We start from the raw sequence: 14,828 nt of genomic DNA, 5'->3' as shown, positions 1-14,828 counted from the left end.
TGTTAGCATTTGTCTTGTTTTCCTAGAAATGGTCATGGTTGGGTAAGCCTCTCCACAGCCTATTGACTCAGCTCTTCTCCTGACAAAGAATGAGCATCCTCAGACTGGCTCCCTTGGTGTTTGGGATGTCATCCTATGACTAGAGAATGGAATTTTTCTTTTGGAAAGGCTTACTGACCTGTGTGGGACTCCAACTCACAGTCCAATCCTCTCTGGTAATCTCATAAACTTCTCTGGATTGAACTCTCATCTCCATCCAAACAAGTCACAGCTATACATTCTACACATACACACATATCTCCAATATCTCCTCCTGAGAGTCATTTTCATATGTCCAAATACTTATTGGATTTTTTCAAACTCTATGTCCTGAGGTGGGAGGGAATGAAATTCAAATGTCCAGAACTAAACATATTATCTTTCCCCAAAGGTATCACTATTCTTCCTGTATCTCAGTTTTATAACCTTGATATAATCCTAATGGACCATTTATGTATTTATGTCAGATATGTGGTAGGGTCTTCCAAATTCCTATTGGACTGATTGATCAATCAAAGCTGAATTCAGCATACTGTAATGTCAATATCTTTGGGCTTTGAAAATGAAGGGCAAACGATAACCATCTCCCCTTATGTCCAGTCAGATGCCAAATCCTGCCATTTCTGCCTTCTTAAATCTAACAGATTTCATACAGTCACTATCTTAGTTCATGTCTTCATCACCTATTGCCTAGATTACAATAGCCTCATGATAATCTCCATGCTTTGAGTTACTCACCCTTCCAGTCCATCCTTCACATTGTTGCCAAAGTAATTTCTATTTTCCTTAGACACAGGTCTGACCCTGTCACTCTCCCTAACTCCATCAACTCCAGGATCTTTTTATTCCCTCAAGGTTTAAAATATAAACATTTGAGGTTTGTTTTTTTTTAAAAACTCTTACCTTCTGTTCAGAGTCAATACAGTGTATTGGTTCTAAGGCAGAAGAGCAATAAGCACTAGGAAATGGGGTTAAGTGATTGGGTTACACAGCTAAGAAATATTGGAGGTCAAATTTGAATTCAGGATCTCCCATCTTTAGGACTGGCTTTCAATCCACTGAGCCTCTTAGATGCCCTATATTAGCTTTTTAATCTCTTTAAAATTTAGTGTCAACCAGCCTAACTAAATATTATTCCCATGCCCAAACTGGCCTTCTCTCTGTTCATTACACATGATCCTCCATTGCTACACTTCCTGTCTTTGCCCAGACCTAACTACATGCCTGGAATACACTACCCCTCCCCGTTTTTACCTGCTACAATCTCCTTCTTCCTTTCAATTGGAGGGTCACATTTCAAAGACCACATTTTATGAGGAGCCTTTCCTCATCCTTGGGTTTTCTCTAGCCCTTCCTCCCAAAGCAGTTTTCATTTAATGACTCATTTTTTTTCTTTTCATACTTATTCAGCATATACTTAGATACTGTATATAGTCATTCTGTTCTTCATTAGAGTGTAAACTCTTTGTGAATAGGGATTGTTTGCATACGTTGTATTCATTCCCTAGCACAGTGCCTTGCTGGCAGTAGGCACTTCTTAAACAAATATTTGTTGTGTAGCCCCTCCTACTCACCAGACAAATTCATTAACCCTGTAGCCAATCATGAGATAAAAGAACAGGTTCAATGTCTATTGCCAAGTACCATGAAAGCATCTATTTCACTCCCAATGACATGCTCAGGTATGTTCTGGGGAACAGTCATTGAGCTAATAGAAAATAATTCTGTGAGTCATTTTTTCCCTTCTCATCTATCAATTCTCAAAAAATCAAAAGGCTAAAAAGATTTGAACAAGGCTGGACCGAATTCAAATCTCAAGTTCATAAAGATGCTCTGGATCATTGGATTACTTATTTATACTGAGCTAAGCCAGAAGAAAAGGAATGGGGGAGGGGGGAGGAGAAAAACTCACTCCTAAGCAATGAAAATAATAGGTACCTATTGTAGATTCTGGTGGCTACATCTGAATTTGAGAATATAACAGCAGGAAATTGTGCATTGACCCGATTTTAAAATGACACCCCTCTGCTTCTGCTAAAATGGTTTCTGAAAGGTTTTCTATTCTCCGATGCTTTTTATTTCCACTGCAGAAATGCTTAATCCTCTTTCAATGTCTTTTTTGCCCAATAACAACCCCAAAGAAAGACAATTGCTTGTGATCTAGCCAAGCTGGCCAACATCTGGTACTCAGCCTGTAGTTAAATCTCTGATGATGGTTACCTGGATAAAGGAGTCAATGTGGGGATGCCATAATCCCCTTGTAGAGTTGGTTGTTGGGTTTTGTTGTTGTTTTTTTGTTTTTTTTTTAAATAAGATGGTGGCTCTGACAGCCCTTACCTCCACAGAGAACTCTCCAGCACCTTTCCCATGTCAGCATGGTAATACTTGGTCAGAATTAAAATTACCTATGGAGGAGGAGAAAGAAACAAAAGAAATCAGTGACTACTTCCAACCTCAGAGATAAATACCATTTGTTATCTTATGTTGCATTTTCATTACAAGTCAAACTCTGTGGTTAAACTCTTTGCTTTTTCTTATGTCATTCTTAGAGGGAGATGCTGTACTCAGGAGGTCTTCCATGCCTCTTTGGATCTAAAAGTGACTCTGGGTTCCCAAAACTTAATGCTGATGAAAAACAAGTTCTCACAGTCTTGCATGTTTTTATCAATCATTGAGTCAATTAACAAACACGTATAAAACATTTACTATGTGCTAAGCACTGATGATACCAAGAAAGACAAAAAAGTGCTCCCTGCTCACATTCTAATGGTGAAGAGAAGCATTCAGATATATATTTGGACAAGATGCTTTCAGGGTAAATTGGGAAGTAATCTCACAGGGAAGGCATGAAAGGTCATCTTGGAGAGAGGGAGGCAGAAAAAAGCCTCCTGCAGAATATGGACTTTGAGCTGAGTTTTGAAGGAAGCCAAAGATGATTAAAGGTGGAGGTGAGGAGGGAACTCATTCCAGGCATGCAGGATAGCAGTGAAATGGAACAAAACTGGGGGATAGAGTGTTCTGTGAGAGAGATGGCAAGGAGGCTAGTATCAGAGAGTAAGAAAAAGAGTAAGGAAGTGCAAGAAACCATAAAATCTCCAAAGACTGGTTCAGTAATAGATTATGTGGCTACCATATCTGGAATGCAATCCCCTCTCACTTCCTTCAAGACTCAGTTCAAGCATTACCTTCTATGCAAAGCCTGTCTCGACCTTGTCCCACCCCATGTTCTGGTGCCGCACATACCTAACTAGTATATAACTATGATACATTTCATATTCATATGTAATATACATATATGTATATTCCTACATATATGTGTATATGTACATTTATTTATTCCATATATACATGTTCACGCATGTGTGTGTGTTCCTGTTGACTCCCTTAATTGAATTCAAGACCAGAGACTATTCATTTTTGTTACTAGCACAGTGCCTGCTTAACAAACACTCACTGATTGACTAATCAATTGATATCACTTCTGAGAGGGTCCTCAGCAGAAGGCTGGCCATCTCTCAGGAGTAATGAGTTTTTCTGAACAAAGCAAAACATGGAAAAGCTACCTGGTACAATGGTGGACAGAGAGAGCATCCATGAGGGAGCATCTCATATCCTTCCCAAGCCCTTGATACTCACGGTAAATAATACTAAGGAACCTATCCAGGCATTTCAGAAAATCCATTATGATATATGTACGTATTTTTGTCTCTACTATTAGACTCTGGATTATAAAACTGATTTTTTTTCTCTTCATAATGCAGCTCACCAGAGGAAACTGTTGATAGGCTCAAGTGATTCAAGCCCAGCACTGAAAAAAATCATCACTTTCACCAAAAGAACAGTTAAGTTAGTCCCAGCCTTGACATAGAGTGGAGCCAGCTTGGCTTCTCTTGAGTGGGATTCATCTTAACCAATGTGTTCCGCAAAGACATTGGGCACCCGCCAGAGAGTGGTGCTTTGGTTTTCCCTGCAAGCCCAGAAAGACAGCCCTGAAACATGCCATCTCATTACTCCTCTTGAAATGGTGGCTGCTTTCCAAGGCATAAAGGGAGGGGCGAGCATAAATCATCCACGGTTCAAAAACTAAATAAAAATATATTTAGCACATAAATTGAGCCCCACTTAACAAAGACGTTTTCATTATGTACCAATAAAGAAAATGGAATGGGTTTAAACTGTATGAAAACTTATCCAATCAAAATAACTTTAAAATATTGAAGTTAGCACAAAAAATATAGGAAGTAGACATCCATCAAGTCACAGGCACTGGTCCAATGGGGAAGGGGATTCACTCAAAATTATTTTACTGGCCACTGCATTTTAACATACATCAAATCCCATTCTATTCTCTGCCAGACCATGTTAGTTCTTCACACTACAGTTGCCATGGGAACCCCAGAGAGGTAAAATTGGAACAGCCTCCAAGTCCTTGCACAGCTGTTAGCTTGGTTAATTTGGGGTCACCACATCAGCCATCTCCAGCAGTTTGGATCTATCATTCAACTGGGGCCATCCTTTTCCCCCCAAACACACTGCATGTTGCCAGAATGGAAAACTGGGATTGAATCTGACAAAAGATTTCCTCAAAAATGAAGAAGAGGGTATATGTGCATGGGGTACTCACATCTAGAATCATGACACTTTAGAAGTGGATATGGATGAGCATTAAGGTCCAACTTTCTCCTTTTATAGAGGCTCAAAAAAGAAAAGGGACTGACCTAAGGCTACGTAGTCACATAAAATTCAGGCCTTCTCATTTGGGGGACTGTTCATATACTTATCAAGTTCCTAAAACTCCTAATAAATTCTTCTACAAAATACTCTCATCCATTCTCAGGAAAGGGTTAACTAACAACACTGGCTCATCCCATTTTCTACTCTGCTGATTTCTCAAGCTTCTAAGCCAGTAGCCCAGACTAGAACTCAACAAAACCTCAACTTATTCCAGGGGTGTCTTGGCAACTATTCCCTTTATATATAAAGAGATAAAACTTCTGTGCTGGATGAAGATAAAGGAAACCATCTGAAAAATGCTTTCCAAGAAAATAATAATAATAATAACAACAACAACAACAACAACAACAACAACAACAACAACAACAACAACAAATAGTAAGTGGAAAAACTAAGATTGGAACCCATGTCTCTCGGCTCCCAGAATAATACTCTCTCCACTACTTTCTATTGCCTCCAACCAGATGGTTCAGTGGATAAAGCTACGAGGCCTGCAGTCAGGAAGACTAAAGTTCAAATCCAACTTCAAATACTTACTATCTGTGTGACCCTAGGTAAGTCGCTTGACCTTTATTTGCCCGTTTTCTCATCTCTAAAATGGAAATGATAACAGTATTTATCTCTCTATCTGTGTGTCTGTATACATGTGTACACAAATATATATTTTTTTCATTGAATTATACTGCTGAATGTAAGACAAATCAGGTTTTTAGAGAGAGAGTGTGTGATGTGAATGATAGAATGCTGACCTGGGAACCATAAAGACCTGGGTTCAAATTCTGACTGACATAGAATTGCTATCCCTCCCCCTCCCCTGGGGACTTGAAAAGAACTTTGTTGCAGAAGTGCCAACTAGCACTGGCAGAGGGAATTTTCTTATCTAAGAGTTCCTATAGGAATGAAATAGCAAGTCCAGTTCATCAATGTTTTAAACAATCTAGCTTTGGAGGAAAATGCAACTTATATCACTCTCAATTTGGTAAATATTATTTCCTTGATTAAACTCAAGCAGATGAAAAAGAATACAAAAATGCCTCTTGCCCAGTCTATGATAGGCGATTAGATGGATAGTCCATAGAGCTATTCAATTGGTATATTTATGTATATAAAATATATACATATTAGACAAACTGTAGACATTGGTAATAAGGAAACCCAGAACTGAACAAAAGAAAAAGAATGGGCTAGATTGTCTTCGCAGTGTCTTGGATAGTGCTTTTAATGAACCTAAGCTTCTATTTAAACTAAAGGCTCAATCTAAAGAAAAAACTAATAATAATGATATCCTTTCTTTGATTCTCTATTGTTGTGAGCCATGCCATTATTCTCTTCAATGAATTTGATTTGAGGATCAAAGAGAAGTGGAGTGGCACCTTCTAGACATGGCCAGACTGCAACACAATCCTCAACTAAGATTGGTTCAAGAGAAATGGTAGGAAGAATGTCATCAGAGATAGGTCAGTCCATCTTGTGGTGACGGTGGGAGAAGACTACTGCACAGCCTATGGGCCCCATTAGTAACTACACAAGGCTAAGAAAATCAGAGTATAGACCCCAACCTATTGAATGGAGCCACTATGGATTTTCAGAAGAACATGGACTAGAGTTACATGGAATAATGAAAGGGCAAGGGATGGGTTGTGATCTAAATCACATAGTGTAACCCCACAAAAAAATGAAATCCTAAATCTATATACTAATAAAGGTAAAATAAAGGGGGCAAGGAGGCGGCTAAGTGGGTTGAAACCCAGGCCTGGAGATTGGAGGTCCTGGGTTCAAATTTGGCTTCAGACACTTCCTAGCTATGTGACCCTGTAAAAGTAACTTAACTCCCATTGCCTAGCCCTTACCACTCATCTGCCTTGGAACCAATACACAGTATTGATTCTAAGACAGAGATAAGGGTTTAAAAAGAAAAGCAAAATAAAATATTGAGTAGCACACGGAACTGGAAAGGTAGTGTGACATTGCTGATAGATAGGGTGCTGGATTTGGAGGCAGGAAGATGTTGGCTTCAATCCAGCTTCTGATATTTATTAGCTCTACAAGTATGGGCAAATCATTTTACTTCTTTGTTTAATTTCCTCATCCATAAAAAGTGAATAATAACTCTTGTATGTATTCCTTAAATACATCACTGGATACTTAAGCATATTGCAAACCATGAAGGATACAGGTTCAATGGAACAAGCAATTCTCAGATGAGGAATCTTCCTCCACCAATATAGATGGGCAATTTCCTTTGTAATGTAGAATCTTAGTGATTAATAGAATGATAGAACAATTAGAAAAATCTTAGAGATCATTCAGACTCTGAAATATTATAATTATGTCAGCTATTAACAGAATTTTACAAAAGAATTTAAATGCTAATATTGACAGTTACTCTTACCCATAGTTGCTTTTTTTTTCTTGTTTACACCTGGTTTATTATTTGATTTAATTGATTTGCTTAATGCAGAGTCCAGGTAAGCTTCACTCATACATAAATGAGGAAATTGAGACCAAGAAAAAGAAGGCTTTCTTTTTACCCCCAAAGGACACATAGTGGCACTCAAGCCTAGAGTTTAGGTCTTTTGGCTCTCATTCAGTATTCTGCATAAATTGCTATTAGGTTAGGCCACATAGCAAAAATCTTTCCTGGGCCAGGAAAAGATGGATAGTTAGATGTTGATGATGATGATGATGATGATGATGATGATGATGATGATGATGATTGAATTTGGAGTTGGATGTTTTCCTTCAATTTGAACCTCACTCTTCCCACTGAAAGGATTAAAGTTTTCTTGGAGACTGTCTCCAACCTCTGTCATCCTTCCATTGTATTGGTTTTTACCCCACCTCCCTCCAAGCACTTCTTTATGAAATATAAAATTACCCCTTTTTATTTCTTTTCCCATTTCTCTTAGTATTATCCTCTTTTTTTACCCCTAGTGTGTGTGTGTGTGTTTGTGTGTGTGTATATATATATATATATATATACATTTCATCCTATACAGTTTGTCATTGTTCCCTCTAAATATATTTCTTCCAGCTACCCTGATAATAAGAATAATTTTTAAGAGTTACCAATATCATCTTTTCTTATAGGAATACAAATCATTTGAACTTATTTGATCCGTTAAAATTTTTTGTTTTGTTTATTTGTTTTCCCTTTCTTAATTACCTTTTGGTGATCCTCTTGAGTTCTGTGTTTGGGAATCAAATTTTGTGTTTAAGTCAGGTTTTTTTTTAGGAATGTTTGGAAGTCTTCTATTTTATTATATGACCATACTTCCCCTGCAAGAACATAATCAATTTTGCTGGGTAATTGATTCTTGGTCATAGATCCAGTTCCTTTACTTTCCAGAATATCATATTCTAAGCCTTCTGGTCCTTCAGTGTGGACACAGCCAGGTCCTATGTTATCCTAACTGTGGTTGCATGATATCTGATTAGTTTCTTCTTAATATCTTGTAATATCTTTTCCTTGGTCTTGGTCTTGAATTTGGCTATAACATTCCTGGGCACAGTCAATTGGTGATTAAATGCAGGAAATAATCTACGGATTCTTTCAATCTCCAATTTTCCCTCTTGTTCAAGCAGGTCAGTGAAGTTTTCTTGGATAATTTCCTATAGAATGATCTCCAGCCCTTTTCTTTTGTCATCATTTTCTGGTAGTCCAAAAATTCTTAAATTGTTTCTCCTGGATCAATTTTCAAGGTCTATAGTTTTATCAATGAAGTGTTGCATATTTTCCTCAGGTTTTTTTCATTCTTTTGATTTTGTTTTATAGACTCTTGCTGTCTTGTGAAGTCATTTGCTTCCAGTTGTTGGATCCTAATTTTTAAAGACTGAATTTCATACCTGGCTTTTTGGTCATCCTTCTCCTTCTGGTCTGTTTTTCTTTGTAGGTCATCTTTCACTTTCTTTGCCTCATTTTCAAGCTGATCAATTCTGGCTTTCAAGACACTATTTTCTTGTTTTGGTTCATGTGCTTCTGTTTCCAGATGCCTTATTTTGCTCATTAAGTTTTTTCCCAATTGACTTCAGCCTCTTTTAAATATTTTTTGAATTGTGTTTTGAGTTCTTCCAAAGCCTGAGTCCAATTCGCTGAAGTTTCTGCATTTTTTTCTTGGTATTCCTTCATCCTCCTCTTTGCTCTTTGTTCATTACCTGGATAGAAGCTGTTGATTGTAATTTTTTTTCTTTTTCTGTGGTTTACTCATATTTTTTCTTTTTTCCCCCACCTTGTCATTGGCTATAATCTTGCTCCTCCAATTATTTGCTGGATGTGTGGGTTTGGACTATTGTGTCCTGAAGGGACTTCTCTGCTCTGCTGATTAGCTAGGTTAGGCTGATGGAGAAATTAATGAGTCCTGAGGTCAGATCTTCCCCAGCTGGCAGCAGAAGCTGAATGTGTAGAGGAAGGTTCATAGTTCCTTTTGAAATTGCAATTTCTTCAAATGTTCAAAAATGAATAAAAATGGAGACATATCTATAGTTTATATTTTTGCATAGTTTATGAAGCACTTTTCCATAATGTTGGGGAACTTATACCCACAGTAGAGCATATTGTTAGTAATAGGCAAAGTTGCGGACATCTCTCCTTCCCCCTCTTCCTATGAGTTAAGTAGGGTTTAACCCAATCCACTACTACACACTCCTTCTGTTATACAAAAATGAGGAAATTGATAATAGGTTATAGAAACTTTTTGCTGTTTTTCAGCATTTCTGTCATATCCAACTCTTAGTGACCACTTTGGGGGATTTCCTTGGTAAAGATACTAGAGTGGTTTGCCATTTTCTTCCCCAGCTCAATTCACTGATAAGGAAAATGAGACAAACAGGGTTAAGTGACTTCCAGGGTAACACGATCAGGAAATATCTGAAGTCAGATTTGAACTCAGATCATCTTGACTCCAGGCCAGAGTATCAATACACTGAACCTCCTCACTTCCCCAAAGGTCACAGCCAGTCAGCATTAAAACCAGCATTCAAACTCAGTTCTTTGAACTAAAGAATAGTTCTCTTTCCCTTTGACATGACTGGCTAGTAAAGTCAGAATAATGGCTATATTACGACTGGGGAAATTTATTACCAGGTTTGTGTCTTATTCCCAGGTATAAGTTTATTAATATGTTTCTTCTGTCATTTTATCAGCATTACAGCAAAAGGGTCTACTGGAAGAGGTTCAAATGAGAAAATATTTACCAAGTGCTTTGGAAACTTGAAGGTGTTACATAAATATTAGTTGTTATTTTTATGGTTAGTTGTTATTGTTGTTTTTTCTTTGTTGTTATTATCAGAGTCTTATTACTATTATCATTCTCTAGAGGCTTTAGAGAACCCAGAGAATATCTCAACCAAACCAAATATATACATGATAACCCCAGTCATGGGTTCTAATTCCATTCCCTGCAGAATCAGTGAGGTAGTTTACATTACAACAATGCTGTATGAAAAGTGATTCAAGAAGAAGTGAGTTCTTTGTCACAAAAAGCATTTAAGCAGAGAATGTAGATACTAATTGGAGATGCTTTTGAGGGGACTCATACTAGCCTAAAATAGGAATCAAATGTAATTCCTCTTTAGATCCCTTCAGGCTCTGACATCACATGGCCTCAGGTCCATATTGTATTTTCTAAGGCCCCTTCCAGTGTGAACATATGACCTTCAAGGGCACCTTCACACTGTAACATTCTATGAGTCTGGATATCACTTACTGATTCCCAGTGACAGTGATTTCAAACGCATGTGTCACAGTTAAGATAAAGTCAGCAACTATGAGTCCTTCTAAATGGTTCCATGGCATTCTGTCAAGAGCACTAGATTGAATTAAGAAATTTCAATTCTAGTTTTGGCTCTGCTGACAGATGGCCATGTGACTAGCCATGTTACTTAACCTCCTGCTCTTCTGTAAAATGGGAGTCAAATAATATTTGTCCTCTCTGTTGTATGGATCAAACAAGATAATTAATGTAGAAATGATCTGTAAACCATAACATCCCATAGAGTTATGAGTGATTTATATTATAAAGGGAGCAAATTCAATTGAAAAGTCATTGGATATTTTTCCATATGATGAAGACAATCATAAATGTTCCTTCAAACTTGCTTCATTCTTCCCATTTACCAATATACTCCAAAGGATGTCTGTGGAAAGCAAGTTAGGCTCATGGATTCATCCCCATGGCTGACTCTAACCCCAACAGGCAAACATCAGACCCCATCCCAGTTAGAGAGTGGCCATGAAGTCACAGGGGTGATCTGGACAAGACATACTCTCTGGTCCTAAGATTGTTCTCTATAAAATGATGGGGCTGAGCTTATTTAATGAGATCCTCTCAAACTCAAAAATGCTACAATTTTTATGTTTCTAATCAGTCCCCCCTTTAACCCATGGGATTTTAACTTCCTTTGATTTATATGCCCCTTCGGAAATCTGGAAAAGTCGATGGACCTCTTTTACAGAGCAAGTTTTGCTATCTAGATTCATAATTTAATTCAGTGTTCAGTGTCAGTTAGAGGTCAGTGAAAATAAAGATAGAATTTTCCCCATTCATGTTCATTGAACCCAGGATAAGTACTACAGCTCTAACTCAGTTTTGTTTTTCACTCAACTCTCAACCACAACCCTCATGAATAGGATAACTTCTCTATTCTCTAGATCCCTTCCCTCCATAATCGATAAAACAATAAGCATATAATAAAGACTTATGTTTGTGCTTAATATGTGCCAGGCATTGTGTTAAGCCCTTGTGACAAAAAGACAAGTATGAAACAATATTTATTCCTCACTGACCTTACATTCTCTCTTATCATTTGAGAAAACAATTATTGTTCCACTGTTATGTAAATATGTTAATAATGTGAGGGGATCTGAATTCATGGGATGAGAAGATTCTTCCCTCTTCATTCAGAAAAGCTCAATGGTGAACTAGAAAAAAGCTAAAGTTAGCATGATAAAACTGAAGTCATGACACAGATGCTGCCATGTTAGAGTGAAGATTCCTTAAGCTAGAATAAGGGGTTATAGAATTCTTCCCCCAGAAAATTTGTTTCCCACTTCAAAATCTGTTCTCTACCCCAGTGCTACAAGTTCAACTGACCAATGGCCTTACCTGGCTTCCTGAGTTGCTAGTTTTAGAGTTTCCCACAGCCTTCATGCCATCCTATTGAACAGAACACCCCTGAGGTGCCCTGAGGACCCTCATCCATCAGGAAATCCAAAATTACTATATGATCAATTGAGGTCTACTTGTCAAGGTAAACTCCGCTGGCTCTCTCATTTTATTCTTGAACAAACCCATAAGATCAGATATATACCACTGGAAGGAGTTTCATAGGCCTCTAATCCAACCCTCTCATTTTACATAACAAGAAAATGATACCAAGGGAAGTCAAGTAATTTGCCTAAGATCACAGGGATATAAAACATGCATGGCAGAACACTGGGTCTTCTGATTCCAAAGCAAGAGCCATTCCCTCTGTGTCACCATAGCTTTCTTTGGCCTTATATTTCCATAGCAATTTACTCTGCTGGGACATAGTGGAAAAACCAATGGATTTTGAACTTAGGATGCCAAAGTTAAAAATCTCTGGCTCTGCTACTTACTTCCAGGTAACTTTAAAGAAATCACCTCTCTGGGTCAGAAAGGGGTGGACATAAGGAAAAGCAGAAACAATAGGAAAATTCCAAACTTCATTCTAAATCCCTGAATCAAGAGAGATTCATTAAATCATAGAGTTGTAAATTTGTCCACAAATATCATCGAATCCTTGAATTCAAAAATTGAGATTTGCAACAGTCTTTACAAGTCATGTAGTCCAACCACAACATTTCATGGATTAAAAAAAACAACAACTGAGGCAACAATAACAACTAACCATAAAAATAACAACTAATATTTATGTAATCACACAAACATTTGTGAAAGGATCAGAGCTGCAACTCAGCTCCTGATGCCAGATCCCTTTGGATACATGTCACGATTCAAAAGTCCCCTCAATAATGGCTTTATAGAGAATTTCAATGTATTCTGTGCCCAACATAACAAGGGTTAACTCTTGCAACTGCCCAACATGGCTTCTACAGGCTTCGTAGAAAATAACTAAAGTTAGAACACATTGAAACCTCATTTTTCACCAAACAGTTGAATGGTAGCTTATATAGCAGTGCCTCTTATGAAAAAGATTTTTTTAAAGCAAACCTTAAGTATAACCACAGCTCATGACACTAGTGTGCACAGAAAATATCTGACAGCCATTTGCTCAATGGAATTCAAAACTGCTTCCCATATCAGTCTATCTCTCCAGCTTTCATTTCTGCAGTTCAATTTAGATCCACAAATGGGGAATTATTGCCCTGAGGAACATATAATGCCATTGCTCAGCCCTTCAATGAGCCTGTTAAATTCATTTAAAAATGAAGACGCCTTATACTATATCTCAAGGTTCCCGAAATGAGTTTATGGTAAATGACTTAGGGGCTAGACAAAACCACCCTTCTCAGGACTTTAGTCCCTCAAATGGCATTAGCAGATCTCCGCACCAGTCATGTCCAGGGACTGATGGAGAGGGAGTCTGTAAGTGCCAAAAGCAAAAGGTCTCTGGCAAAATATTTAATTTCAACTCCTGGGAAGACATTTTAGCTGACTTCTATTCTTTTTTTGAAAGAGGTAAATCTGTGTATCCTAGGAATCTTTTCATATCTTTGAAGCTAACAAGGCAAGCATAGTCTAATGGAAATGGCACAAGGTATAGAGAAGACCAGAGTTCAAAACCTGGCTCTGCCTCATCTTGACATGAAATCTTACCTGTACATCAGTTTCCTCATTTGTGAAATGGGCAAAATAATCATCACCACCTGAGATTCAGGTTCTTCCTCTGAAATATGGGAAGAATTGTACCTACTTTTATCATTTATTGTAGCAAATGAATTATTTAATTATTATAAAATGCTTTATAAATCTTAAAGCTTTATATAAGTGCTAATAGTTGTAGTAGTAGCAGTAACCACCACTGCCATCATCATAATAAAATGAAGAAGTTGCTCTAGATGACTTCTGACTTCCAACTCTAGATCTATTATCCTATGATTTCAAGAATCAAATGAAATAGTATACATATAAAAGGCTATACATAAATGTCCGTTTGTATTATTAATAATAGAATTCACAGAATCTCAGAGCTAGAAAAGGACATAGATGGTAATTGAGTTCTGGCATTCTTAATTTTTCTGTTATGAATCTCTTTTGCAATGCAGTAAAGCCTATGTACTTCTTGGTACTTTCAAATAATTGAAGGAGATATTAAATCTCAGTTATACGTTAAAAGAAATCAGGATATGATATTTTATCCTTATCCAAGTTCCTGGATTTCCTGAAATCTATGCATGGACCTGTTGGTGGGATTCATGGACCCTGGATTAGCAAACTCTAACCCAGTTTAATCCATGCTTGAACAGAAAAGATTTCTAAAATATCATCTAAAAGTGCTCATTATGCCTCTGCTTGAAGATTCATACTCCACAGACACCAAGAGCTCTCTCATCTCACTGAAGGGGACATTCTCTCCAGCCAAACAGATTGCAACCCATCCATACTCATCCATCTTGTGTGAGTTATTTATAGCCTCTTATAAATTTGCCACCAGGAGTCTATACAATGTGTTGGAGACCTTCTTTGTCTTCACTTTATATTAAGATAGAAACGAAACACATGGGCTGGCCATTAATTATGCCTGCTTCTTATCACATTAACAGCCTTTATTTTGTGTGTATGTGCATAGACATCTTTGTGTTTACACATGTATATCTTTATATAAGCATATTTATATATAGTGTATATATAATGCATCTGTATATGCTATATCTAATATATAATTATAAATGTATATACACATTCATGTATATGTACATGAATTGCATGTAATACAAATATATTTTCTATAATATAAAATGTTTCTATAATATAATATAGAATTTTATATGTATGTATACACACACACACACACACACACATATATATATATATATATATATATATATATATATATATATATATATATATATA

At 37.1% G+C, this 14,828-nt stretch overlaps 1 protein-coding gene across 1 annotated transcript in view; it reads right to left on the bottom strand.

The window, feature by feature from the left end:
* SORCS2 (sortilin related VPS10 domain containing receptor 2) overlaps nucleotides 1-14,828 on the bottom strand; it is a 1,347,356-nt gene that overhangs the window by 883,404 nt on the left and 449,124 nt on the right. Inside the window, exon 2 of the mRNA XM_044681767.1 lies at nucleotides 2,377-2,444. Coding sequence (XP_044537702.1) covers nucleotides 2,377-2,444 — 68 coding nt within the window. The remainder of the gene's footprint in view (nucleotides 1-2,376; nucleotides 2,445-14,828) is intronic.

The sequence above is a fragment of the Gracilinanus agilis genome, chromosome 6 (genome assembly GCF_016433145.1).
Source record: "Gracilinanus agilis isolate LMUSP501 chromosome 6, AgileGrace, whole genome shotgun sequence".
Taxonomy (NCBI): Eukaryota; Metazoa; Chordata; class Mammalia; order Didelphimorphia; family Didelphidae; genus Gracilinanus; species Gracilinanus agilis.
Note: the sequence above shows the minus strand (reverse complement) of the source record. Positions and strands in the feature narration are given on the sequence as shown.